A 25,017-nucleotide genomic window follows, 5' to 3' on the forward strand; every position below is an offset into this window, starting at 1 on the left:
AAAAAAAAAGATGGATCAGAGTTCAGCAAATGGGTTCTCTGTGTTTGCAAGACCATGGCCCATTAACTCGGAATAGGTTTAAATGGCTGGAAGTAACTTAGTAAACCTCATCTTTCATCGATTTTGGGAGTTACAAGGTGTTCAAACACAACAGTAAAAACTTCTACAGGGACCCAGCGTAAAAGAGAGGCTTTTATTTTCAGCCGCTGACCCACTGCCAAATCGTCATGCAAGAATACACCCTCGAAAGGCCCAAGTGTCTTTCATATCGGTTTCGTGGCTTCTTTATGAATGTTAAAGCTGTAACGTAATTCTGTAGCCACCAGTCAACCGTGGTCCCACAACGATGTGGAGGCAGGCGCAAATACGCTCTGGCCAGGCCCATTTCATATCCCCCGTCTTACAGGAAAATCTTTGTTCATTCGTCCAAGAGCGCGTGAAAGAGCCAGCGACTGGATGCATACGCTGAAGTGGGCTAATCTCATCTCACTTCTGCCCCCTCCCAGGACCACACGTTCAGCCTAATCACTCCGGTGTTTTGGAGAGTTGAGCTTTTGGGTCAGGAAAAAGTTGAATGACTCAGATCGGAGATAGAGAGCCATTGCGCTGAAAGCTGGAGTACAGAATAATATTTTATTAGCTGCGATTAACACCCATGACTTCACACATCCTGAATTGTCTGAGGGAATTCAGTGAAAATGGAAAACCCCAAAAAAACGGATACGGTAATTTTCCGGTTGACACCTTTCCCCAGAACGGCTGTTATTTCACTGGCCAGGATTGTCAGGGCGGACAGGGACGTGTCATCTGGAAACAGCCTCATTGTAATGCGGTCGTCAGGGAGACGGGTCTCGGTCAGGAGGGCCCGCGGTGATCAGCTCGAGCTACTCCTGGCGCGGCTCCATCCCAGAGCTTGGGAGTACGTGCCCCGGCTTTGTTGTCTTTGTGTCGTGTTGGGTTACCAGTCTGAGTGCGGGCTCACCGGGCACACATCCGACTGAACATATACTCTCATCTGTAATCCGAGCCGCGCCCCGCTCCCCATCGAGTCGCTTTGACTGTTTGCCTTATTAGGCTGTCTCGGGACTGCAAACAAACTCAGAATACATTACGCTGTGGGAGATGACTGTCATTGCTACGTGTCAGAGCGAAAGGAAGTCAGGGAGATGGTGGAGAACTGATACACTGTGGCTCTGCATAGCACTATTGAGGATAGCAAATGCCATAGACACAGGGTCTTCTTCCTGATTGCAGGTCTTAAGGCACTTGAACTACAAGACTGGAATCCATGTTTTTGGTTCTTCATCAGGGATTTAGCATTCTGTTTATCATGATTGCTCATTTATTTGCACAAGAATTTATGCAGGTATATTAACATTTATGGAATTTAGCAGATGCTCTTCTCCCAAGCGATGTACATCGGTGTTTTGTAGTCCATTATTTGATTTCTTATCATACATGTACAGGTTGGCTTAAATCAACAACTGCTGTTTAAAAGAAAATATCTATTACATACAAGTTCGACCTTATATTTAAAATAAAGCCAAAAAAAGTACAGATACAAACGTGATGGAACGTATTAGGACATTTTATAAAAACTGAGACTTTGATGAGCAGGTCGCGGTGGGGTGGGGTGGGGTAGCAACCTACATCCATGCAGCTTAACAAGAAAAACACAGAACTACTGTAATTGTGGATGACTTCAAAAGTCGGAAAATAACAAGAATCTGAAATATCGCTGGTTCCATATTCCATGAGGTCCCATCCTTAAATGTGGAGTTGAGTAGCTGCAGGGGCCCGAGGTCAATCTGCTGGCACTAAACTCCTAATAAAACTGCTTCCCAGAATAGAACAGGAATCCTCCTCCATTTCGCGGGACCCATCCTCCTGGTTCGGACAAATAGGAATGAGCGAGGTTTCCAGTTGGTGGATCCGGCCCGGAAGGGGCTACTCTGGAGTTTCATGTTCGTCCTGTATTTTATGTTTCCTGATTGTTTTCACCTGTGTCTGCCTGTATAAAGTTGCCCTTTTCATGTCTGTTCTCCGTCAGGTAGTTGTTTGGTGATGTTTTCCCATGTGGATTTTTTTTTTCTTTAAAATCCCATCTCGTGACGTTGTGCGTATGCGTCCTCCTTCCTCGCTGTGTCCAGCCACCGTGACAGTCGATTTTCCATGGAGAGCGCGTGGCAGGACGAAGGCCTCCAGCTTTATAGCCTGGGTGTTGAGGATGGGCCTGCCCCTACAGCACAGGGCCCCAGGGTCGTAAATCCTCTTCTTTTGGGCCCACACAGCTCCTCTGTGTTCCCCTGATGCAGGGCGGTGACCCGTGGCTCCATGCTGAAATGTTTAATGGTTATGGGGGGCATGCACCCTGGCTTTGAGGGCAGATCAGACCCTGGGGTGCCCGACATCAGCAGTCCAATGTATCTCTGTTGGCTTTCGGGAAGATGCTTTATCTCTCCTCTGAAGGCAGCAATGCCCTAAATCACTAATTTTCTCCAGTGGCTTATACTGACAAACATTAAGCCGTCATCCGTGTTAAAATATATGCATGCACACAGCGAAAAAAGGAGGGAAAAAAACGGAATGTTTCACAAACAGTACATCAGTTGTGCACCGCATGTGTTTTGGCAGCCGTCACAAAGTTGCATTTATATGCGTCCCCAAAAAGAGTTGTTAAGGCAGCCCCACAAATCTGTCTTTCACCCTTCAAGGGGGATGCGGCAAAGGGAAGCAATTTTGGGTCAGACGGTTCACTCGCACCCAAGCGGCGAGGAATGCCGGCGTTCATTATTGAGCCTGGAAGTCCCCGGTGACTGTTTATGTGGTTCAGTGCTGAGCTGTTGTGACTTGTCTTCCCACACACCCCATGGCTGAGTTGAACGTTTCATCACTCTCTATATATGGACGGAGATGCCAGCTATAATGTGCATGTCCATATTTTTTCTTGTCCAGCCACACCACTGGAATAAATGTGGTTTGTGTCTCTTTTTTTTTTTCTGGATCTGTGATTTGTGCAAGTTTCCAACGGCCTTTTGCTCACCTCTCTCATTCTTTCTGCGTTACAGCTCCATCCACGGTCTCCATCATGCACCAGGTCAGCCGCACTGTGGACAGCATTACCCTCTCCTGGTCTCAGCCTGACCAGCCCAACGGAGTCATACTTGATTACGAACTGCAGTACTATGATAAGGTACTCAGCCAATATTTGACATTGCCTTTACACTCATAATTTATTATTATTATTTTTTTATTAGCCTATTGAAAGTGAAATATGATTAGCTCTGTTCTGCATCATTATGATCAAAATGAATTTTGACGGTTACATTTAGGTTGTATTAAGTTGTATCTAGCTTCTTGTTATTAAACCAATTTGTCTATAGTTATATACAGTCCTTAATATAAAACACCCACCACTACTATGATAGTCAAAACATGTATTTCAGTGCTTTACAATTACCACAATGTGATAAACCTAGCAGCTGTTTATAACAGCATCTGCGACTAAGCACAAAGAGTAACATGTTTCTGAAGATGTTCTCTGATGGGGTGGTAGTATCTTCTCTGATCTTTTCTTCTCTGGGGTGGAAGATCTTCTCTGATAGGGTGGTAGTAGCCTAGTGGGTAACACACTCGCCTATGAACCAGAAGACCCGGGTTCGAATCCCACTTACTACCATTGTGTCCCTGAGCAAGACACTTAACCCTAAAATTGCTCCAGGGAGACTGTCCCTGTAATACTAATTGTAAGTCGCTCTGGATAAGAGTGTCTGATAAATGCTGTAAATGTAAATGTAATGTAAATGGGAGCGACTTCTCTGCTGCAGCAACTGCAAACACACATCTCCTGGATTTTATTACATTTTTTTAATTCACTTAGACTGCCAGTCTCTCTATGCTTTCTTTCTGACACCAGTGAGAAGTGACAAAGCCATTCCCCCTTTCTCTTCCTTTCCTTTCCCTGCTTCACACACATACACACACACACACACACACACACACACACACACAAACACACGCCATCAATGCTGCAGTTCCCTGCAGACTCTACGGAGATCCGACTGTCAAAACACAGAGACCAGACAGGGCAGCTCCAGGCTTCAGCTACAGCTCAGAACAAAAGGGGCCATCGACCTCCCACGCCTGGGTCACGCGGTCTGGCCTCGCCGCAGCCTGCCCGAGATGGGCGGGGCTAACACCTCAGACAGATTAATCCTGCCTGGCCTCAAACTGCCAGACCCTCTGCTCCTGGCTGGTGGCCGCTGTTGGAGAGAACTGATCCCGTTTGACTAAACAGATTGCTCTGTTTGATAGCCACTCACGCCCATAAACAGAGCCGCGCACATGGCCAGTGCTTTATGACCGCCGAAATCAACGGACAGTACGAGTGACTTGTTCTTCCTCTCTAACTCTCGCTTTTCCTCTGCATTCAGGAACAGTCAGAGTACAATTCATCCATGATCCGGAGTCAGACCAACACTGCTGTCATCCGTGGATTAAAGCCCGGGCGCATATACGTGTTCCAGGTGCGGGCGCGGACTGTGGCTGGGTTTGGTCGCTACAGTGGAAAGATGTACTTCCAAACTATGACTGAAGGTAAATCTGGTTCATGTTTGCAAATGAATTAAGAACATTAAGTTCAACTACATCACATCAGTCACACACTTTTACATTCTGTTTGTCCTATAAAGGCAACTACCAAAAATTCATTTTCTTGTTAAATTGCATTTATTGTCAAGAACTCCAAAACGTACCTTCTGTCTGATTTCCATGCATTAAGCATTGAACAGTTGCAGACAGTTCACCATAATATTGTAAAGCGCTTAAATATTTAACTATTATATTATGGCAAGGGTAGCCAGCATTGTCTAGATCTTTTATCTTTGTATTTTTGTTTCTTTCTGCACATTAAGGGCCCTTTAACATTCTAAGAACCAGCACCATAGACAACTCATCTTCATTATTTATTAATGTAACTACATTATATTATATTCATTATATACAGTAGAACAAAACAGCTAAACATGAGCACAGTGCTCAATGCCTCTGGGGTGAATGCCAAAGGAAAAAAAAAAACAGGAGTGAACCTTGTGAGGATCCCAACGTGCTCTGGTCAACACTGAAGGACCCTAGGTCCATAAATTCATTCTGGAACTGGCAGAATAGTATGAGTGTTGCCATGTACAGTCGTTGCATCATCACTAGTGTGGAGAGTGGTGTGTCCTTTGCAAGGTCATGCGGTTGTCTGTTGTGGTTAATCCATTGGAGAGCAGGTGTCAGGAGATGATTGGTTTTTCAGTTAAGCCTCAGTCTGAAGATGGACGAACACCGGACACAGACATGGGCAGGAGAACTCTAGGTGGCCAAGGAATCTATTCTTATTTTAGCATGTTGTTCGGACTTTTTGTCAGGACATTTAGGTGACACTTCAACGAAATCAGGGCTTAAAGGTTTACTGAGGTGAACCTAAATCGTTTGGGCGGAGTGAGAAATTCGTCCTTCCCGGGCTCAGTGTCATCTACATCAAAGCCCAGTGACAGTGATGCGCTTTGATCTTCGTTGAGAGATTTTGAATTAGCCTCACACCTCTGGCGTTTTATCTCACACTAAATGGCCAGCAGACATTTCAGCACTCCGTGAGCCTGAGAGAGGCTTCGCAACTCTTCCTTGCACTTGCACGAACACTAAAAGGTCGCTTTTTTTTTTAACTCCCCACCCCGCCCCTGGCTTTTAGCAGTGTGTAGTGGATGTAGATTAGTCCCCCAGCCACTGCAGGGGCTTTTAGCTGTGAGCAGTACATGGAGATTAGCCCCATTCCCAGTGCTCCCATAACCAGCACAATACCTCCCTTCCCACAAAGACGTAGCCACTCCGGCACTGATTAATGCTGATCTAGTGTAATGTGAATCCTTACAGAAGACTAATTACTATAGCAGAGTACCTCTGGGTGGACATCAGACCCCGTCCTGACCCCAAGTAGAGTCTGCGTCCTCATCCAACACCGGGGGGAGGCTCTTTCAGCGTCCGCATCTTTCTTTATTCCCCCCTCTATCTCTTTAAACATCTCACTGCCTGCCCCGCACAAAGCCCTCAGAGCCTCTCTGCCACAGAGCAGGGGATTGTGGGAGATGGGTGCTGTCAGGCACTGTTTTGTATGCTGAAAGCCAGGGGAGATGGCTTCTTCATTACAATGCCAAACACACACACACACACAGACTAGTGTCTTAGCTGGGTCCCTTATGACTGCATGGGCTTTAATTATGTGCACGTGTGTGCGTGTAAGTGTGAGAGAGAGAAAACACCCCACTCCCTCTTTCCCCCACCGTCTGTCCCAACAACACACTCCTCCACACACAGACACACACACAGCTTCAGCCACATGTCCATATGCTGCAGAGGCTCCACAGACGAGCCTGCTGCCCTCCTGCCTGCCAACCATCAGCTGTCTGTCTGTCTCAGGCTTCCCCAGACACACACACACACACACACTCACACATAGCGCAGAGACTGCAGTTATGCAGCATTTCTTAAATATCCATTTACTGCAGGATGCTGTAAGTCAGACACACTCAGCTTCAGGAGCTGTGGATGAACTTAACATCCTGCTCTGTATTTATTTATGCATAAATGTGTGTTTGTTCACAGCTGAGTACAACACCAGCATTCAGGAGAAGCTGCCTCTCATAATCGGCTCGGCGGCAGCCGGCCTAGTCTTCCTCATCGCCGTGGTGGTCATCATCATCGTCTGCAGCCGGTGAGTCAGTCCCGTTCCGGCTCTGCAGAACCCAGAACCCACCCCGAGCCTCCAAGCGCACTTTTTCCATTACAGCCCGGTGACAACACAGTAAAACTCCGTCAGCCCGTTACCGCATAACGAGCAGGCCTTCCACAGATCTGAACACACATCAAGCGCAGGAGATGTGTAATCTCTCTTAAGAGTCGAGGTTTATAAGGCCCTGCAGCATTTGAGGGTTTGTGTTTACGAGTGTGGATATGCTGGAGAGGTTATGGTGCTGTGGTAACGAAGCCATTATTGTATTTATTGTTCATATCATTAATTCTTTTAAGCTCAGTTCAGTTTTGAGAGAGGAAAAACAAAAGCACGAAAACTAATGAACCTGAATGCATCAAGAAACACAACCGAAGTTCCTTTTTAATCATTTTAATTGGAATGTTTACTTCTCTTCCAGACTATTGTGGCTGCATATATAAATAAATGATTACAAACGACAAAGCTAATCATTTTCAACAGCATGTTCTCCTGTAGATAAAGGAGTATTTTTTGTTGTTATCTTAAAGAAACTTTCGAACTGCAACCTGAATGCTGATACGATTCTCTGCGAAAAACTCTAAAAGTAACCCTACAGTAAGCGTGCGGTACAGGGTTCAGAGCTGCTGCTTGTCTCCAGACCAGTGCTATAGCCCTGTGTGTTTGTCCCAGGAGACGTGGCTTCGAGAGGGCTGACTCAGAGTACACAGACAAGCTGCAGCACTACACCAGCGGCCACAGTGAGTACCCCTGCCCTGCACGGCATGTTCTACACACACTGTGCACACGCACATGAACACTCAAGCCATGTCACGGCAACTGCGCTTTTTATAAAGTTGTATGTGTTTTCACTCTAAATAGGATATCCTGTATCCTAATAGGAATAATAAAAGTAAAACTGTCAAAAAAAGACTGAATGTATTTTTGCAATTGTGTTTTATAGACATTTTGAAAACATTGCTTTAGTTTTGTACAAGTCTGCAATGGAAGTTTTAACCATGCCCATCCCAAACACACAGACAAATGCACATTTATTACTCATCTGTAATCTTCATTGAGTGTGTGTGTGTGTGTGTGTAGCACTTGGATTCCGGTCTCAGTCGCAACCTCCATATGTCGAACATGATGTGTACGTGCTTGTGCAACTCTCTTTCACACACACTCTCAGAGCCATATGCGAGTGCGTGTGTACGCTTCTTCCATCTCATCCAGCCCTCACTCCGTGGCTCATGTTTAATTTAATCCCTCTGTTCCTGCCAGACACTCAGCCATTAGACCCACATACACACTGTCGTCACTTTCACCCCGGCAGAGAACAGACATGGTGCCTCGCTAAGTACAGTTACATACAGTTCTGCCCACTCCCACTGGACATATACAGTGACGTTTGAGTTAACATCAGTTCAACACTTACTACAAAAGGTAAATGGATATTTGAATGGGTTTCTACTCTACACTGTTTACCCTGTTTACACTGGCGAGCCACGGGGATAAAACCATACGTCCATAAATGATTCAAACATGCTAGCCTTTCTGGGGTCTTATGCATTCTATGGACATATGTATGGACCCTTGTCCCATACAAGTATATGTATTTTCCTTTATCAAACTCTACATGACTTTTTATTTACACTTTTTTCGAAATAAAAATATGTTCCTTATGGGGGGAAGGGGTGTGTCTCCTGTCGGTATCCATCTCTGTTCCACTCTAACCCTTCACTTTCACTGAGATTTCTTGGCTCCATTTGCATAGTCACAATATCCATTAGATTGCCCGGGGCCAGATCTAGAATTGACAGGCCGAGTAATCGGATTTGAGACGTGGAACACTCAAGTTGCCCCACACTTAAAGGCCACCTTAAGCCAATTTACCTGCGTCCAGAGCCATTTGATTTCCTGGAGCTGAATAAAGTATCAGTGACTCTATTCTGTAAAGACTCATGGAGTGTGCTTTGTATATTAAACTATATATTATACCGACGTCTGTCTGTTTTCTGCCCATCTGCTGCTTTTCTTACTGAGCACTTGCATGTTCATGCAGGATTAAATATTATAGCTGCCTGTTCCTTTTTTCCAAGTGACTCCAGGAATGAAGATCTACATAGATCCATTTACCTATGAGGATCCCAATGAGGCTGTGAGGGAGTTTGCTAAAGAGATCGACATCTCCTGTGTGAAGATTGAGCAGGTCATCGGTGCAGGTACAGAATCATTACAGGCTTTTAAATGGCTATGTGCAGAAACAAAGCCTTACGTTCAGAAAACATTTAGCAGATCAATCTCTGTAAGCTCTATAAGCTTGTGAATCACTTCTTACTGTTTACCCATTCGTCCTCTAGGGGAGTTCGGCGAGGTCTGCAGTGGGAATCTGAAGATGCCTGGGAAGAGGGAGATGTTTGTGGCCATCAAGACACTAAAGTCTGGATACACTGAGAAGCAGAGACGCGACTTCCTCAGCGAGGCCAGCATTATGGGACAGTTTGATCACCCCAATGTCATCCACCTGGAGGGCGTGGTGACCAAGAGCAGCCCGGTCATGATCATCACAGAGTTCATGGAGAATGGCTCCCTGGACACATTCCTCAGGGTAATAGAATTATTACATATATACAAATATATAAAAAAAATATATAAAAAAAAGGCAAATGCATGTGCATATAGTAAGTACACAGTTAAATATAAACAAACCAGAAAAGAGATAAAGAATGTTATTTTAGGAACAAATGTCTATATGTCTAGATTAAAATTAAAATCATGAACAATATATATACAACATATATACATATATTTTATATAATTGAGTGCCAATGAAATTCAGTTCAAACTTGTCAGTTTTCAGAGGGGCGTTTTAGGAGTTCTTCATGTGAGGACAATACAATGGAATGTTAAAGGGGAGTGCAACTAATTAGTGACATGTTAGCCGCCATATGTGCCTTTGGGGGTGGCCTATTTGTGGCTTATTTACTAAGAACCCTCACGCAGATGAGCTGAGTCACAGCTTAGCTGAATTTATGTAAATACACATGCTCGAAGGCCTACAGATAAGTCACCTATTGTTTTGTTATAGGAGCAAAAGGAACATGGTGACCCCGGGGTAAACTGTCACTTCTCAGCACGCTACGCTCTATGCCAATGCACTATAAGCCCCGATGATGCCGTCTCTGTGACTCGGCATCATTTCCCACATGCAGCGCCCTCATCCTCTCGCCGCTGTCTATAAATCCCCCTCTTCCTAAGAGCTGCCGCCATGATTGTCATTTAGCCCACTGTGGGCAGTCTGCACGTCCCAACTCTGTCTGTCTCACGCCGAAGTGCTCACATACAACCCAGATCTCCCAGCGTGTGGCACTGGTAAATATGCTTAACGCCCGGCACCAGCTTAAATATAACCCCGGCGTGAGGGACAGGCGGTGCCAGGAACACGAAGTGCTCTGTGTGTGCAGTCAGTCAATCACGCTCGCGTCTGCCATCCGTCACGCCCGCACCCAGCTCCAACCGTCAGGGCTCCAAACTGCACGCTGATCACTATTTATTTTCCACGCGCCCGTGTGATAATCCCCGTCCATAATTTACGGCGGAGGCTCACTTCTACCCATCCTGCTCTGTGGGATCCGACTGCAGAGGCCCAATTTCGGACGATTAATGCGAGAAGATATGGCTGTTGAGTGGAACTGCTGATGGGGCGGACGTTTCCCATCACTAAATGACTCTGTGTCAGTCTCAGTGCGGTTCTTCATATGATCTGGGCGTCGTAAGCTTTCATGTCCAGTAATTGGTATCTTCATTTTTTTTTTTTTCTCACAGCTACCAGTAACCGAGTCTCTGATTTATGTAAATTGAGAATGTCTGATCTTCTCATTAATTTAGCTTCACTTCAGATCTTCTGCTGAGATTTTAGTTCGTGTGGCTTTCGGCGCGTCAGAAAGTGTCATTATCTGAGCGCTTGGAAGTTGTCATAGTTGAGGAGGGGAAACGAGTGAGAGTCAACAGACTGCTGGATTGAACGTCACTGAGCTTATCTTCTCACCATTGCCCTATGTGGCCATATGGGACACTTGCAGGTGGCGCAGTGTTATTTTGTTTTTTAATATGCACAATTTATCTTGCCAGCACCGTGTCTAGCACAGTTACAATGAGCATGTTTGACCCTTTTTTGTGTTTCTAAGACAAAAAAAAATCTTTAAGTGTCACATACGTGGGGTGGGCAAACTAACCCTCCCTTCCCTGCACGACTCAAAGCTCCAGCTCTGTCATTCCCCCTCACGTTGTCACTTGCCATGTGCGTTTGAGGCTTTGGAGATCCCAGGCTGCTTTGGCAGAGCCCGTGACAGGTAACAATGGGATCTGTAAAAGGGCAACGTTGGCTCCCGTGCCGGGGAAAAAACACGACACCGGTACTTACCGCCGTGGCGTCTGCTGACAGCTCCCTGAGCCTGCTGCTTAGTCTGCAAGCACCGGCGCTTCATTTGCATCCCGCCACATCCGTTGTGTCTGCGCGGGTGTACAGTTTTGACAGCGCTTTCGGTGCTTTAAAAAACACGGCTGCTCCGCTGTGACACCGCACCGCGACGGCGTGTGACAAGATTTCGCTGACGGCGCCGAAGCTTCTGAAACGCGGGGCTGGCGTTGATGCTGTCGTTAGGGAACACAGGATCCTCAGACTGCTATTGTCAGGAGAGAAGGGGTGATGGAGAGGACGACGTAGCGAGAGAGAGAGAGAGAGAGATGGAGAGTGACACGCTGAATGGTGGTAATATGATGGTAGCTTCACCGCGATGATAGAGACTTGATTCCCGCCCGTACTGTGTAATTAACAAACATTGAGCCGAATGAGCGTAAGCGGCGCTCAGCGGATCCTTTAAGGAGCCGTTCGTGAGCTGGGTTCTGCACTGTGCCAGCAGATGCCGACATCGTTGGGCAAAGGGGTTCCTGCCCAATTAAAGGCGAATGCAAACAGCGTGGCGAGATCTGAGGCGCTTGTGAGCCGTGGGAATAATGGATGCTGGTTAATTGCTGTGAGAAGGTAGCAGCAGCGACGTGATGTGAAAACCGTTCTCGGATAATGAAGCGGGGAGGGAGGTGCTTTCTTGTGAGATAACGTCCGTCCTTCACCTACCCCCGTCGCCCGGGTTTATTATTTCCTTCCTAAATCACCGTCTCCGACCACAGCGAGAACAATTCGTAAAAAGAATCAGCCATGTGTCATATATTAACCATGCGGTAAGGATAATGACTGGAGATTAACAGTCTTAAGACCATCAATAAAACTCACAATGAGAAGTCGTAAGTTTGTGGCTTAACTTGAAATTAGTTTTCCTGGAAGATGGGCACTCTGGGAGCCCTGAAGATCGGAGTTCTTGTGCCGGCTCCTGACCGGCGCTGGGCGGGGGCCGAGCCGGCCTGCAGCTGGGAGCACAGCTGGGTCTCAGCTCCTTGGGGGCTCTCGTCTGCCGACCGCAGCAGGGGAACAGCTGCAGACCACCCTCAGGCCCTCCCAGCGCACGTTCTAGCTGCGTCTTATCCGCAAACTCCAACTCCAGTCCCGCTCCGACCAATAGTGTTCCCTGCAGCGCAGCCAGAATAAACACTCAAGCACTCCAACCCTGCTTGAAAACCGTCCAGGTCCAGTGCAGACGTTCCGCGTCCCCGCCGAACACCACTGTTCTCTAGAGAGCAGGAGCACACACCGCAGTTAGGTTGCTAATGTGAGGACTTCTCGATTCACCCCAGCAAAATGACGGGCAGTTCACCGTGATCCAGCTGGTGGGCATGCTGCGTGGAATCGCCTCGGGAATGAAGTACCTTGCCGACATGAATTACGTCCACCGTGACCTGGCCGCCCGGAACATCCTTGTCAACAGCAACCTGGTGTGCAAAGTGTCTGACTTCGGGCTCTCGCGTTTCCTGGAGGACGACACATCTGACCCCACCTACACCAGTGCCTTGGTGAGTTCAGTCCCTGCACCAGCCAATTCCATGCTTCCAGTTTCCTAGGTCTGAGCATAGGGCTTGTTTGAAAGGTCATAGGTATCATGGGTATCTTCAGGATTTACATAAGTAGATTAAAAAAAAGAAAGTATTTATATGTATGTGGAAGAAGAAAAAACAACTACCTTTATTTCTGTCACCAAGAACACTTTTTTTTTTTTACTAAATCCATTTTTTAAAATGGATTCGATTCACACTAATTCATGATTTTCAGAGCCTTAAACCTGCTCCCATCAATACATTCCATATGCAAACATCTTCGAAGATGATGTTTCTTTTCTATTTTAGTACTGCAGCAATTCAAAAACAGTGCCCTAAGTCTCAGACTCTCCAGACCTCTTCATGCCTCTTGGTGTCTCATGTCTTATCCACCCCTTATTAAGCCAAGAGGCCTATTTTCACTAAATCTCTCCTCTCATCGTCCTCTTATCCCCCTCTCTTCTCTTTCCACCTTCCTCTCATGCCCTTGGCTCTTGGTATTGTTTCTAAGCCCTCTCAAGGATGGACTAAACTTGTAGGGAGTGCTCAGAAAACACTGCATAATTCCCCGTTGTTCTACAGAAATTCCCCCCTTATGTTCTACGCTTGAGTGTTCTGTTTGTTGGTTTGGTTTAATATGTATTTTTCTTTGGGGGTGGTGGTGGTGTTTTTAGGGTGGGAAAATCCCAATCAGATGGACTGCACCAGAGGCCATCCAATACAGGAAGTTCACGTCCGCCAGCGACGTGTGGAGCTATGGCATCGTCATGTGGGAAGTGATGTCTTATGGAGAGAGACCCTACTGGGACATGACCAATCAGGATGTAGGTATCCCATTTCCTATATCCGTGCCGTGCTGATGATACAGTGACGTTCTGGGTAATTAGGTGTACTTGAACCTTTGTGGGGTTTTTTTCGGTATAGAGAGCGTGTAGTCTTGTGTGCTTAGAAATTCACACCAAGAAATTGTTGATGTTACGTGTCAAATGTTATTGCAGCAGAGACACTGAGGGGTTTGGGCAGGAGATATTGCACGCATATATATTCCTGAGAAGTTTGTTGTTTGAAGCCATTTCACGGCCTCTTGGCTCCAGCATGTGCGAACAGCCAATTGTGGGCGTGTGAGCTGGAACGTTCGTCAAAAAATAACAGATAGTGAGTAAACCTCATAAAACCAAACAGGTAAAATTCAGAAATTTGAGCGAGATGGGGGGCGGGGGGGGACAGTACAACATGCCACACTGCTATGTGAGAGAATCTCCCCACATGGGGCCACATCCAACCCATCCAGGCCCCTCGTACAGCTTTTGTGATCGGCGTGTGAAGACTGTTGCGTACCGGAGGCCTGAATCGATTGTTACCTTTCAGTGGCCAAGGAAAGAGTTGTGTAATCTGTGCTTTGAGATTTGGAACATGTGTCTGAGAGGTGCAGCTACTAAAAGGCTGAGCTCCGTGGCTCAGGAGGTTTCTTTTGTTTACCTGAAGGCCATTTTTCCTCCCATTTATTTACTTTTTTTCTTGCCTTTTTCCATATCTACATTTTCCAATACACGGGTCTGAAAAGAGATGTTTAATTTTTATATCTTTATTCTTTAGATACTGGGGCATCTATTTTCTAGATGCTCCAGTAATAAAGTCATTTAAAATAAAAAAAATAAATTGTATTTATTAGAAGGGTAGTGTCATAAAGCAACAAGCTCTTCTTATCATTCATATTTAATGAAAAACATATATTTTGTGAGACTGTGAGGTGATATAACTAAATCAGTACAGCAAATGTTCGCTTTCAGCTTAAAAAAAAAAATCATAATTATTTTTTGTGCATTACTCATTCATTTCCTTACCATTTGACCTTGTTCCACAGTGGCCATTTCTTTTCCACACTTTGCAAAAGCCATTCATTCTATCTCTTTTCAAAGCATTCCATTAGTTTATGGCACTCGTTGCTGCGGTTGGTCACCGCCCATAGTGCTTTTTATCCTGCTTTTGAATTCAGGGCAGGAATATTTTTCAGTAATTTCCCCCCTCGGATGAGACGTGCAGAAGCTCCTTCTTTAATCTCAGCACCACACTTGCTCTTGAGCAAGAAGATCATTTGGAATGCAAAACGGCTGTTCCGTTTCCTGGCTGGAACTTCCCTCCCTCTTTTTTAAGGATCCCTCTGGGTTGCGGAAGAGAGTCAAATTATGGGTGAGATAATGAAAATAGTTTCCAATTGAAAGTACGAACGCTAATGTGCTAAGAGGGACCCATGCATCTTGCCAGTTATCTTATTAATGGGGAGCTGATAGTGTGTCTGCCCCATTGGGGTGCTCGTTTGAGGCAGCCTGAATGAGATTAATCTGAGCTTGAATGGAGCTCTGGAATGGCATGGATAATGAGCTCCGGAGTGCAGGCATTCTCGCATCGGCTCCAGCACTACAATGGCCCAGCATCTCCTCCCAGCTCCTGATGGACTTTACTAGCAGAATGTGCACATCTGGCCCCAGGCTGGTGTTGACCACCAATGGCGGAAGTCACACTGTCAAATATTTTGATGTCCTTTGAAAATGGAATTGCACTTCACACCAAAAAATGTTAACTCAATGTGAATTAGTAGTAGGTGCTGTTTTGACTGACCTTCGGGTTGAAGACATCTCTGTTGTTGCAGAGATATTTAATGTTGCTACCATTCTAGTCCCAGCAACCCTTTCTTGTAATACCACTTTGCCCCTCAAGAGGAGATATTAGCATGTTGCTGACATAATCCATGAATGGGAAACTGACCCTAAAAGTATGACACACTGACTCAATGGTTCCCTTTTTTTAAACGCATACCTGTTACAACAGTCTCCATTGTTGCCATGTTCGTTGTCAAAAACATTTGATTCTGCCCTCTAGTGGATGCATTGGCCAGCACCTCAAAGCCATGGTTTTAGAATTAGGGCACTGATTACCTCAATTTTGCAGCACATTTCCCATTACAATTTAATGTTTCACATTTACACTTCCATACTGCTTTGAGCAACGTACTGATCTCCTAGCAGTTCTGGAATTTTTTGGTACAACTTCTGTCTCCATGACGCCGGAATGGAAGCATGGAGAAACTCCGTGCCTTGCCGGACACACGCTGTTCATGTCAGGCATACTCTGTACCTCTGCCAGGAACTCATGTCTTTCTCCCATTCAGTAGAGCGCAAAGGCAGCAGCATATCATCATTTTCCCTCTTTTCTAGCAATTACTTCTTTCACTTCTGCATCACCTTCATCAACAATGTTGAATTACACTATTTAGTTCCCAGCGTTGTTCAGGCCAGGGAACCGCAATGACATGAAACGAAATTCCAAGGATCCCTTCATTACAGATTTATCGTAGGGATGGATGAAATAACAGACAATTCACATTTCCAGGCATGTAAGGAAAAAAAAAAGCAGCCCAACGTTGAACGAACGCTGCGGCTGGATATGGGGAAGAATTTAAACATGGCTCTACATTGGGGAGGTTAACCAGTTTGCGTGCATCAAGGCTCTGCAAGGCATATTTAAACATGAGGTGACAGCAGTAATTTCCTGGCCTCATGGTTATAGTACACAGCCAACAAAACACACCAAGCGCCGGCGCTCGTGCTCCCGAGCCTGCGGTTTGACACAAGTTGTCGTGTTTCATTAATTCCGGGCAGAGTGTGCGAGAGCGGTAGCTGCGATAATAATTATCGGCGCGCGATCCGGGGCGTTTGACAGGGCCGCGGCTCGGAGATGAAATTGCACGCCGACCCGCGTGTCAGATCTGCCCCCTGCCTGCAAGACGAACTGCCTTCAAATGCAGATCCCGGCAGATAGGTGTTATAATGCTCCCTCAGCACTGTCTGATCCGCAGAACCGATCCCTGTGTGTGTGTGTGTGTGTGTGTGTGTGTGTGTGTGTGTGTGTGTGTGTTTTAATGGATCATTACAGCCCACGTTACTGTTGTGTACATGCGCATGTATGTGTGTGTAAAAGATAAATTGCCTTCTCAGCCTGTGGGCCCTCCGACCCGGATAATGATCGCAGTGTGTTTTTGAAGATGGATGTTACGACTCCCCACTCTGCAGAGCTCTGCTTTCTGTTCCCCAACAGCCTGAGCGTCAGCGAATCACCGCCACACACACGGGCACTTTACCACTGGAAATGCATACGCTACGTTTTTTATATCTTGTAGCACGAATTAAAGGGCCCTACTTGCATTGTAGCAGTAAAGTTTACATACGTATTAAAAATAACGTTTATCTAGATAGAGAAAGACCCCTCAGAGTTTCCCCGTGTCTCCCCCTGCAGGTGATTAATGCTATAGAACAGGACTACCGACTGCCCCCGCCCATGGACTGTCCCAGCGCCCTGCACCAGCTCATGCTGGACTGCTGGCAGAAGGACCGCAACAACCGGCCCAAGTTCAGCCAGATCGTCAACAACCTGGACAAGATGATCCGCAACCCCAACAGCCTGAAGGCCGTGACCCCGCTGTCGTCAGGGTGAGGAATTTAGACTGGGAATGTCTGGCTAATTTTGTACAGTGCTGAACATGCAGTGTGTTGGTAAAATAAATATTTGATATATAACAGTTAATAATAACTAATTTTATGCTGTTCTCAGTGGATTCGTGGTAGTAGCCTAGTGGGTAACACAGTTGCTGTGAACCAGAAGACCCGAGTTCAAACCCCACTTACTACCATGTTGTCTCTGAGCAAAACACTTAACCCTGATTTGCTTCAAGGGGACTGTCCCTCTAACTACTAATTGTAAGGAGCTCTAGAAAAGGGCATCTGATAAATGCCGTAAATGTAAAATTTAGCTAAACTGAATGAATGAATGATAAAGTGATTGAAAAAGAATGGCTGTCCCCAAGAATTTATGAGCTTTGCTGCTTGGTGTGTGTCTGTGTGTGTTAGGGTAGCTGCAGAGAGATTTAGTGGTGGGTGGTAGTAGCCTAGTTGGTAACACCCTCACCCTTGATCCAGAAGACCCAGGTTCAAATCTCACTTATTACCATTGTGTCCCTGAGCAAGACACTTAACCCCAAATTGCTCCAGGAGGCCTGTACCTGTAACTACTGACTGTAAGTCGCTCTGGATAAGGGCTTCTGATATACTGATGTAAATTTAGTCTTACCTGTAAAGTACAGGCCAAAAGTTTCAAAATAGCCGCCCTTTGCTCTGATTATTGCTTTGCACACTCTTGGCATTCTCTCGATGAGCTTCAAGAGGTCGTCACCTGAAATACTTTTCCAACAGTCTTGAAGGAGTTCCCAGAGGTGTTTAGTACTTGTTGGCCCCTTTGCCTTCACTCTGCGGTCCAACTCACCCCAAACCATCTGGATTGGGTTCAGGTCCGGTGACTGTGGAGGCCAGGTCTCCACTTTTTGTTAATGGTCATGAAAATAAAGGAAACACATTGAATGAGAAGGTGTGCCCAAAATTTTGGCCTGTGCTGTATATATAGTGTAGACTCCCAGATGATACACGCTGTGTGTTCTGGCGGGCTGTGTGTGTGTGATACTGCGTGTCTATTGTTCCGCCGGGGGACTTGTCAGGCTATGTGATACAGCTGCGGCCGGCTGATCTGTGAAGAGCCCTTTCAGATGGGATTTTTCTACCACGGAACGTGTGGCTTTTCCTGGCTGCATTAAGATATTGTGTGTGTGTGTGTGTGTAGGTTTCATGTGCATGACTGAATGTCTGCATTTTCTTCTTCATTATTGTATCTGTCTCCACTAGCGAACCAAATGTACCTCGCTCCGAGGCTTTTATATGCAACAGGATGACTGTAACCTCAAGTAAAACACTTTGAAAGCCCTGGTCCAAAGTTCTCCATATAATGTTTTCAATCTGGGGTCAAGTACTTTGGTTTCCACTTCTGTTGCCTGTGCTGTAAGATATCTTCACCAAATGCTTCTCGCATCTCGTTTCTGTTGGCGCCGGGTGGGTATGAAAAATAAAATTTGTTTGGGCTGATGGATCTTTAGTCAGAAAGCTTGGGGCAAATCTTGATTTCCAAGTAGTTGGGAGACAAAAACAGAGACAGGTTTCTTTTTCTTTCTTTCCCTGGGTGTGCTTCTTTCATCACTGTGACTGGGGTGTTTGTGGAGTTCTGGATCTGTGCAGTCTCTGCGGTGCATGTGCTGATAACCCCCTTGAGATTCAAGTTCAAAGCTGTTGTGTCATATTTAAAGAGTACAGTGGGAAAAGCACAAAAAACATTCTCGAATGCAAGACAACTGACGTTTATCCAATTAGCATTTAACAGTGAATCACTTATTTATTTTATTACTGACAGTAAATAAAATAGAAATAAAATATGGTACAAATAGCTTTGGTTTTCTCAATAGTTCAGTTGGGAGACTTTTAATTTTTTTTAATTGCTGCCAGAGGGATAATTAAGATGACACCCCAAAACGCTGTGAATCATGTGTCACATGGTCCTGTGGGCATTTAAATATTTTAAATATTAAATAATTTCAACTGATCAGGGCATGTTAAATGCAAACGCACTCACAAAACTCTCCATCTTTATGAAGGGACTGGCCAGAACGAATTTTGCATCTGTATCAAAGGTCAGACCCACACAGGAAGTAAATAAAATACACAATTTTTACAAAATATATATAATGATTAATTTATTAATGTGATTATGTATTGTCTATGCAATAATTACTGCATATATGTTGATTACACACACTATTGTGTTTACCTCAGCCCTATTACATCATGCTTTTCATCCTTTTCTCTTTCACACACTCACACAGGGTACTTAAATCCCTTTTTTCCCTCTGGAGATCACAGTGTTTACTAATGGGATTAGTGATTTCTCTGCAGCTGCTTTATTCAGTGTCCTCCCCTACGATTCCATCATCGCCCACAGCACACGCTGCATAATCTAAAAGTCTGTACTCTGTCACTTCCCCTACAACACACTGAACTGTCGTCACCATCCTTAACGTCACGTGCCGGTGAAAACTTGTCTGCTGGCGTTTAGGCAACATTCGGCTCCGGGAACATTTGTCATTTTTAAAGGAGTGGATGTGTCAGCCACATTTTTTTCCGTGACTCATTTATGTGTTGAATAACGTTTATGACACTAGAGCAACGTGCCATCTGCCGTTGTGTGCAGTTTCACTTGTCACATCATTTTCCTGCCTTGTGTTTAGGGCTGGACAATATGCCCTTCAATATTTCAATCATGTTTCTTATAATGCACGTCAGTTTTATGAAATGTCCGTGCAGAAAATGGCAAGCAAGACTTTTGTAATAATATGTGTTGTGCAAGTGATTACTAAAGAAATAATTGCTAATGGTGAAGTTACATGAGTGGCTGCATCTGACCATCCGCTTTGTTTCCTGTTGCAGTGTCCACCTGCCGCTGTTGGACCGCAGCCTCCCCGACTTCTCCAGCTTCAGCACGGTGGACGAGTGGCTGGACGCCATCAAGATGGGCCAGTACAAGGATAACTTCGCCAACGCAGACTTCAGTAGCTTCGAGCTCGTCTCCCAGATGACAATGGAGTAAGCGCCCCCATAACTAACACATTGCTGGCTGGTCACATGATAATATAGACCCCCCCTCCCCACCACCACCACCCACCCATAGAACCATCAAAGACCCTCTAGGGTTCTTGTTCTTGGGGCCGTTCAGCCTGCAAGACTCCATCCTGGAGAGGATTCAGTTTGGATTACATACTCAACGCTTAAGTGTCCCCTCGCCTTGTGTCACCTGAAGCCTGTGGCGCTGGCTTTGTGTTGTGTGCAGCCGTGGCTCAGTCAGTCGCATGCAGTTTTATTACAGCGCATAAAGAAATCAGCGTGAGCAAAAACTGCGTAGGCTCTTCAGGGTATTGGGTGTCAGTTAAAGATTTATGAGCCTGTCATGTCACAGGACAGACATCAGGTGAGTTTCTTATCACGGTCGTAAATGAAACTTATTGTTGGCCGGGTTCATATCAGCAGATATATGAGACTTGGCCATGTTTGTTTTTCTCCCGATGAAAAATTCCTAGAGTCTTTCATCACTGACTGTGATACCTGTATCGACTAGAAACTCATCCTAGCAAAAAAACAAGAAAGGCTTGTATATTGTGCAAGGAACGGAGTTTGCTGATTATGATGCCAGTTGTCGTCTTTGGAAGACTGACAGCTTCACAATCTTGAAGGAACTTGCTGGGTTTACTTTGGCATGCGGCAGGTGGCGTATGGGGAATGCAGCTGCTTTATTGCAGCGTTGGGGATCAGGCTCTGAGTTCTGATGTCTCCTTGGGTTTCTTCTTTCGCAGTGACATCCTCAGGGTGGGCGTGACGCTAGCTGGCCACCAGAAGAAGATCCTGAACAGCGTGCAGATGATGAGGGCCCAGATGAACCAGATCCAGTCGGTGGAAGTTTGACCTCCAACGTCCTCCAGCTCCGAGCCACCAACCCCAGTCTGAATTCCCAACTGCCACCGCTACCACACCACCAACCGCCAGAACAGAACCAGAGAGGCCAGGATGGGACGTGGCCGGCACCAGAGTTGGGCTGAGCTGGGGGAGGCGTAGCCATGCTGGAATCACCCCCCAGTAAAAAAATTCAGTCCCAAAACCTGGTCTTCCCACCGGTCTCTTCTGAAGGTGTGCAGTGCCTCCAACACCTCCCTCCCTGTACTTCTAATCCAGATCCTCCAGCTTCACTCGGACCCTCACTCTGCCCGGCTGCCTGGCCTCCATCTGGGGGAGGTGTGGTAGGATGGTGCGGTCTGCAAACTCACCAAGCACCTGGCCTGGCAGGTGCTCCCACAGACCAGCAGCACGTTGCCAGCTTCATCTTCCACAAATCGTATCTTTCATTCATTTTTGGACATTCATTTTTTGTATCTTCTTTCTTTTTTGAATTTTGTAAAGAATTTTTAAAAAACTATAACAGCTATGAGAACACGTGGGATCTATATGAGTCCATATAGATGGTGTAAAATTGTAAAGTAGGAGAACTGAAATGTAAGGCTTCCCTTTAAAAGGGCAAACGGAAACAAACGTGGAAAGAAGATGGTGGGAGATCCACACTTCCCCACTGTGAAAGGTTTGGAGACTTTTCTTTTTGCAAATAGGGGTTTTGACTGCATTCTCAGAGGCTGTTAGCTGAACAAAATGTATTGCAGAAACTGAATGAGTTATGCTCCCACATGTGCTCTGATGTGAGCACCATGAAATGGATTGTTCTTTTGGCACTTACTGCCATGAAAACAAAAAAACAAAAAAAAATATTTGAAATACATCAGCTCCAGCCATTCAAGAGATCTTGTCATTAAAACAAATTTTGGAGATTTTTTTTCCAAGAGGATAAAACGTTCTTCTTTGTACTGAAAACATCACAGCCTGCCAAATAGTCCTCCCTTTGTACCTCAGATGTCGTCGTCCTGTACATATCAGACATTGTGATGTCATCACCACGAGACCGAAGTACTTCGTAAGCCTCGCAATCTTTCAGGATTCAGGATTTAATGGATTTTCCCATGAACCGTGCCCGTTTTTGTTATGTGTGGACCTCAATAATGCAGTACCATTAATAATGTCATACACAATTCCTCTGCAGAACTGTACAGACGTCCAAAAAAATGAATACAGAGTGCACTTACATCTCACACCTTTGTTTTATGATAACCCTACCCTGCGTGTTTGTGTTTATGAGAGCGAGAGGCGGGGCTTGGATTTTAGACACTTTCCAGATCACTGTGTTGATGCGCTTATAACTCTTTTTGCTTTGTTTTTAGAATATTTTATTAAAAAAGGAAAAAAAAACTTGAGACGAGGACAGTCACAGCCAATGAAATTTTGGTTTATAAAATCATTGTGAATTGTGACGGTTGTGAAGGATTTTGCAGTGTGCGGATTTTAGTAATTTTGGAATTTTGCCGTCCTCGTCAGTGTTACATATGGTACATGCCGTGGTGACCAGGTAGCCCTAGTCGACTCTTACTGCCCTTTTAAGATTCAGATCTCCTTTTTTTGAGGAACTCAGAGCTCCACTGAACTGTATATAATGGTTGAAGTTTACAGGAGGTATGATGGATTTCGGTGTACAGGTGTAGAAAGGTGTGGGGTGCCATCACTCTACATGGTGCTTCAAGCCTTCTTCTTACTGTAGTCCATTCGTCAAGGTTCTCGTCACCCTAGCACCTTCAGCTTCACGCCTTTTTTTTTAATTAAAAATAGGATGGCGGATGGAGTCAAGCACACAGCTCTGTCTCTGCATGTGAGGGAGGTGTTGCTGGGCTGAACTCTCTCTCTGGGTGTCTCTGATACGCCGCACGGTACAGGGCCGGGTGTTCACGGTGCTCTGGTACACCTGTAGTCCAGGGCTGTCGGAGCCAGCCGGTTGAACCGGTGTCTGTGGCCCCGCCGTTCTTCTTCCGTCAGTATTGATGTTTCCTCCCCTGTCGATGCTTCCTGGATCAGTACAAGGGGAATGGCACAGGTTCATCAAAGACTTATCATTGTCCGCCACCGCGGTGAACGCAACGAAAAAGAATGTCCCCTTTGGCTGATGTCCTTGTGTTGTTGTCTGTGTCCGTCCGTCCTTTTCTGACGAGAGAGGGGATTTATGTGATGCTAGAGCCGGCAGGGTCTCATCATAACCATTTCATTCCCAGTGGGGGAACAGATGAAGCTCACCCAACCACACACACACACACACAAAACCTCGCCCCCCTTCCTCTCCAGAGAGCAGCACCTCAATATTTAATGACTCCTCTGAGTCAAGTAGTAAAATAGCTGGGGATAGAACTGCTGCATGTCTTCCCATGGATATAATAGCCCCCCCCCCCCACACACACACACACACCGGCAGAGGCAGGGGGACACTGTTCGACCGGGTGGAGCCAAGCATCTCAAGACACACACACAAAACCCGCATCGTAACGAAGGAGAAAGTAGCCGTGCTCGCACGGAAATAAAATCAACCTACCATTAACCGGTGTGTGGTGGTCCCTGTGGAGAGAAACCTTTGGGTCTTTGACGGACTCTGGCACGGCGCACGGGGCAGAACCGGCTCGCTTTTTCAAGCGGATCGAACGTCCAGAACCCAGCTGGGGCGCTATGGATGTGCCTGGCTTCACGTCGCTGCGCTCTAAGCACGCCATGACACAGAGGGAGGGGGGGGGTGCCTTTTGTTTTTTTTCGTTTTTTTCTGGTAGAGGTGTTCCGAAGTAGCATAGCCGGTAGGCGGGGGAGGAGATAATCTACTGGAGGGCTAATTGAATGGCGGCTGATTAGCTGCGCCGGTTGAGTATAATTACAGTATGGCGCAAAACGGCTCAGCGAGCCGCCGCTCACGTCTAGCGCTCTTTTCATCACCTCATCGATTCCTCCAAAATTCCTCGCTCGGCTTCATTCATCTTGCTGGGACAAAAAAAACACGGAGCCATCATAGCAGTTAGCAGAGCTAAGGCAACATACGGTTTCATACGGTCTTTTCATACAAAGCACATGTTTGCATTTTCTTGATACAAAGGTGTGTTATTACCATTACGTTTTCTGAGCATTTATAAGAAAGCACTTTCTGCATGTGTTTCTCTCTTTCTTTCCATTATTTACACCACATTATGTTCGGGCCAATTAGAATCGACGCTCTTTGAGTTCATGTGCTAAATTAGTTTTTTTGTGGAACCATAATTTGATGATGCGTCATTAGGGCACAAAAGCCCAGTACATCATTCACGCCCGACTGTTTAGCAGTATCGCAGCGGCCTGGCTGTGCGGACGAAGCGGCTACGCCTCGGTGTTGCCATACCACGGCCAGTCCCATGGCTCGCAGAGGTCTGCCATTGGACCGACGACCTCCAAATATGGTCCGAATTTTTTTTTTTTTTCTGGAATGCAGAAAGAAAATGGCTGCCCGGCTCCACAGAGGCATGGCCGTGCAGCACCACCGCGCCCTCTGGTGTTTCAGAGGTAGAAGTGCAGGATGGGGGTGGGGCGGACGTCCCTTCTCCTCTCCACCTTACCCAGCTCGCTGCGGGGGGCAGGTTCGTACCTGTCAGTGTGGGCATCCCCCCCCCCCAGCGGCCCGTAGGCAGCGCTGTTGGCAGCACCACTGTGATGCGGGCGAGAGGCCCTGATTTGCTGTATAAATGTACATTGACTGTAACCCTGTGAATGATGTAACAATTTCATTATTTGTAATATTGTTATTGGTTTATTTTCTAAAAATGGAAAGCCCAAATCTCCTCATTAAAAAAAAAAATGAAATGATCTGTTATAGCCGTGTCTAGAGTATGTATTTCACATTGGTGATGCAAATGTGAATAT

At 46.0% G+C, this 25,017-nt stretch overlaps 1 protein-coding gene across 4 annotated transcripts in view; it reads left to right on the plus strand.

The window, feature by feature from the left end:
• Positions 1–24,585, plus strand: part of ephb2b (eph receptor B2b) — a 126,671-nt gene extending 102,086 nt beyond the window's left edge. Inside the window, exons 6-16 of one of the 4 annotated variants that reach the window (XM_028999590.1) lie at positions 3,069–3,193; positions 4,434–4,596; positions 6,646–6,754; positions 7,442–7,509; positions 8,848–8,970; positions 9,109–9,356; positions 12,500–12,715; positions 13,411–13,560; positions 17,030–17,223; positions 20,095–20,250; positions 21,015–24,585. In XM_028999590.1, coding sequence (XP_028855423.1) covers positions 3,069–3,193; positions 4,434–4,596; positions 6,646–6,754; positions 7,442–7,509; positions 8,848–8,970; positions 9,109–9,356; positions 12,500–12,715; positions 13,411–13,560; positions 17,030–17,223; positions 20,095–20,250; positions 21,015–21,123 — 1,661 coding nt within the window. In that variant the 3' untranslated portion in view covers positions 21,124–24,585. The remainder of the gene's footprint in view (positions 1–3,068; positions 3,194–4,433; positions 4,597–6,645; positions 6,755–7,441; positions 7,510–8,847; positions 8,971–9,108; positions 9,357–12,499; positions 12,716–13,410; positions 13,561–17,029; positions 17,224–20,094; positions 20,251–21,014) is intronic. The other 3 variants (XM_028999592.1, XM_028999593.1, XM_028999591.1) reach the window with 3 other exon arrangements.
• The last annotated feature ends 432 nt before the right edge of the window (positions 24,586–25,017 follow it).

Source organism: Denticeps clupeoides, chromosome 12, assembly GCF_900700375.1.
Source record: "Denticeps clupeoides chromosome 12, fDenClu1.1, whole genome shotgun sequence".
Taxonomy (NCBI): Eukaryota; Metazoa; Chordata; class Actinopteri; order Clupeiformes; family Denticipitidae; genus Denticeps; species Denticeps clupeoides.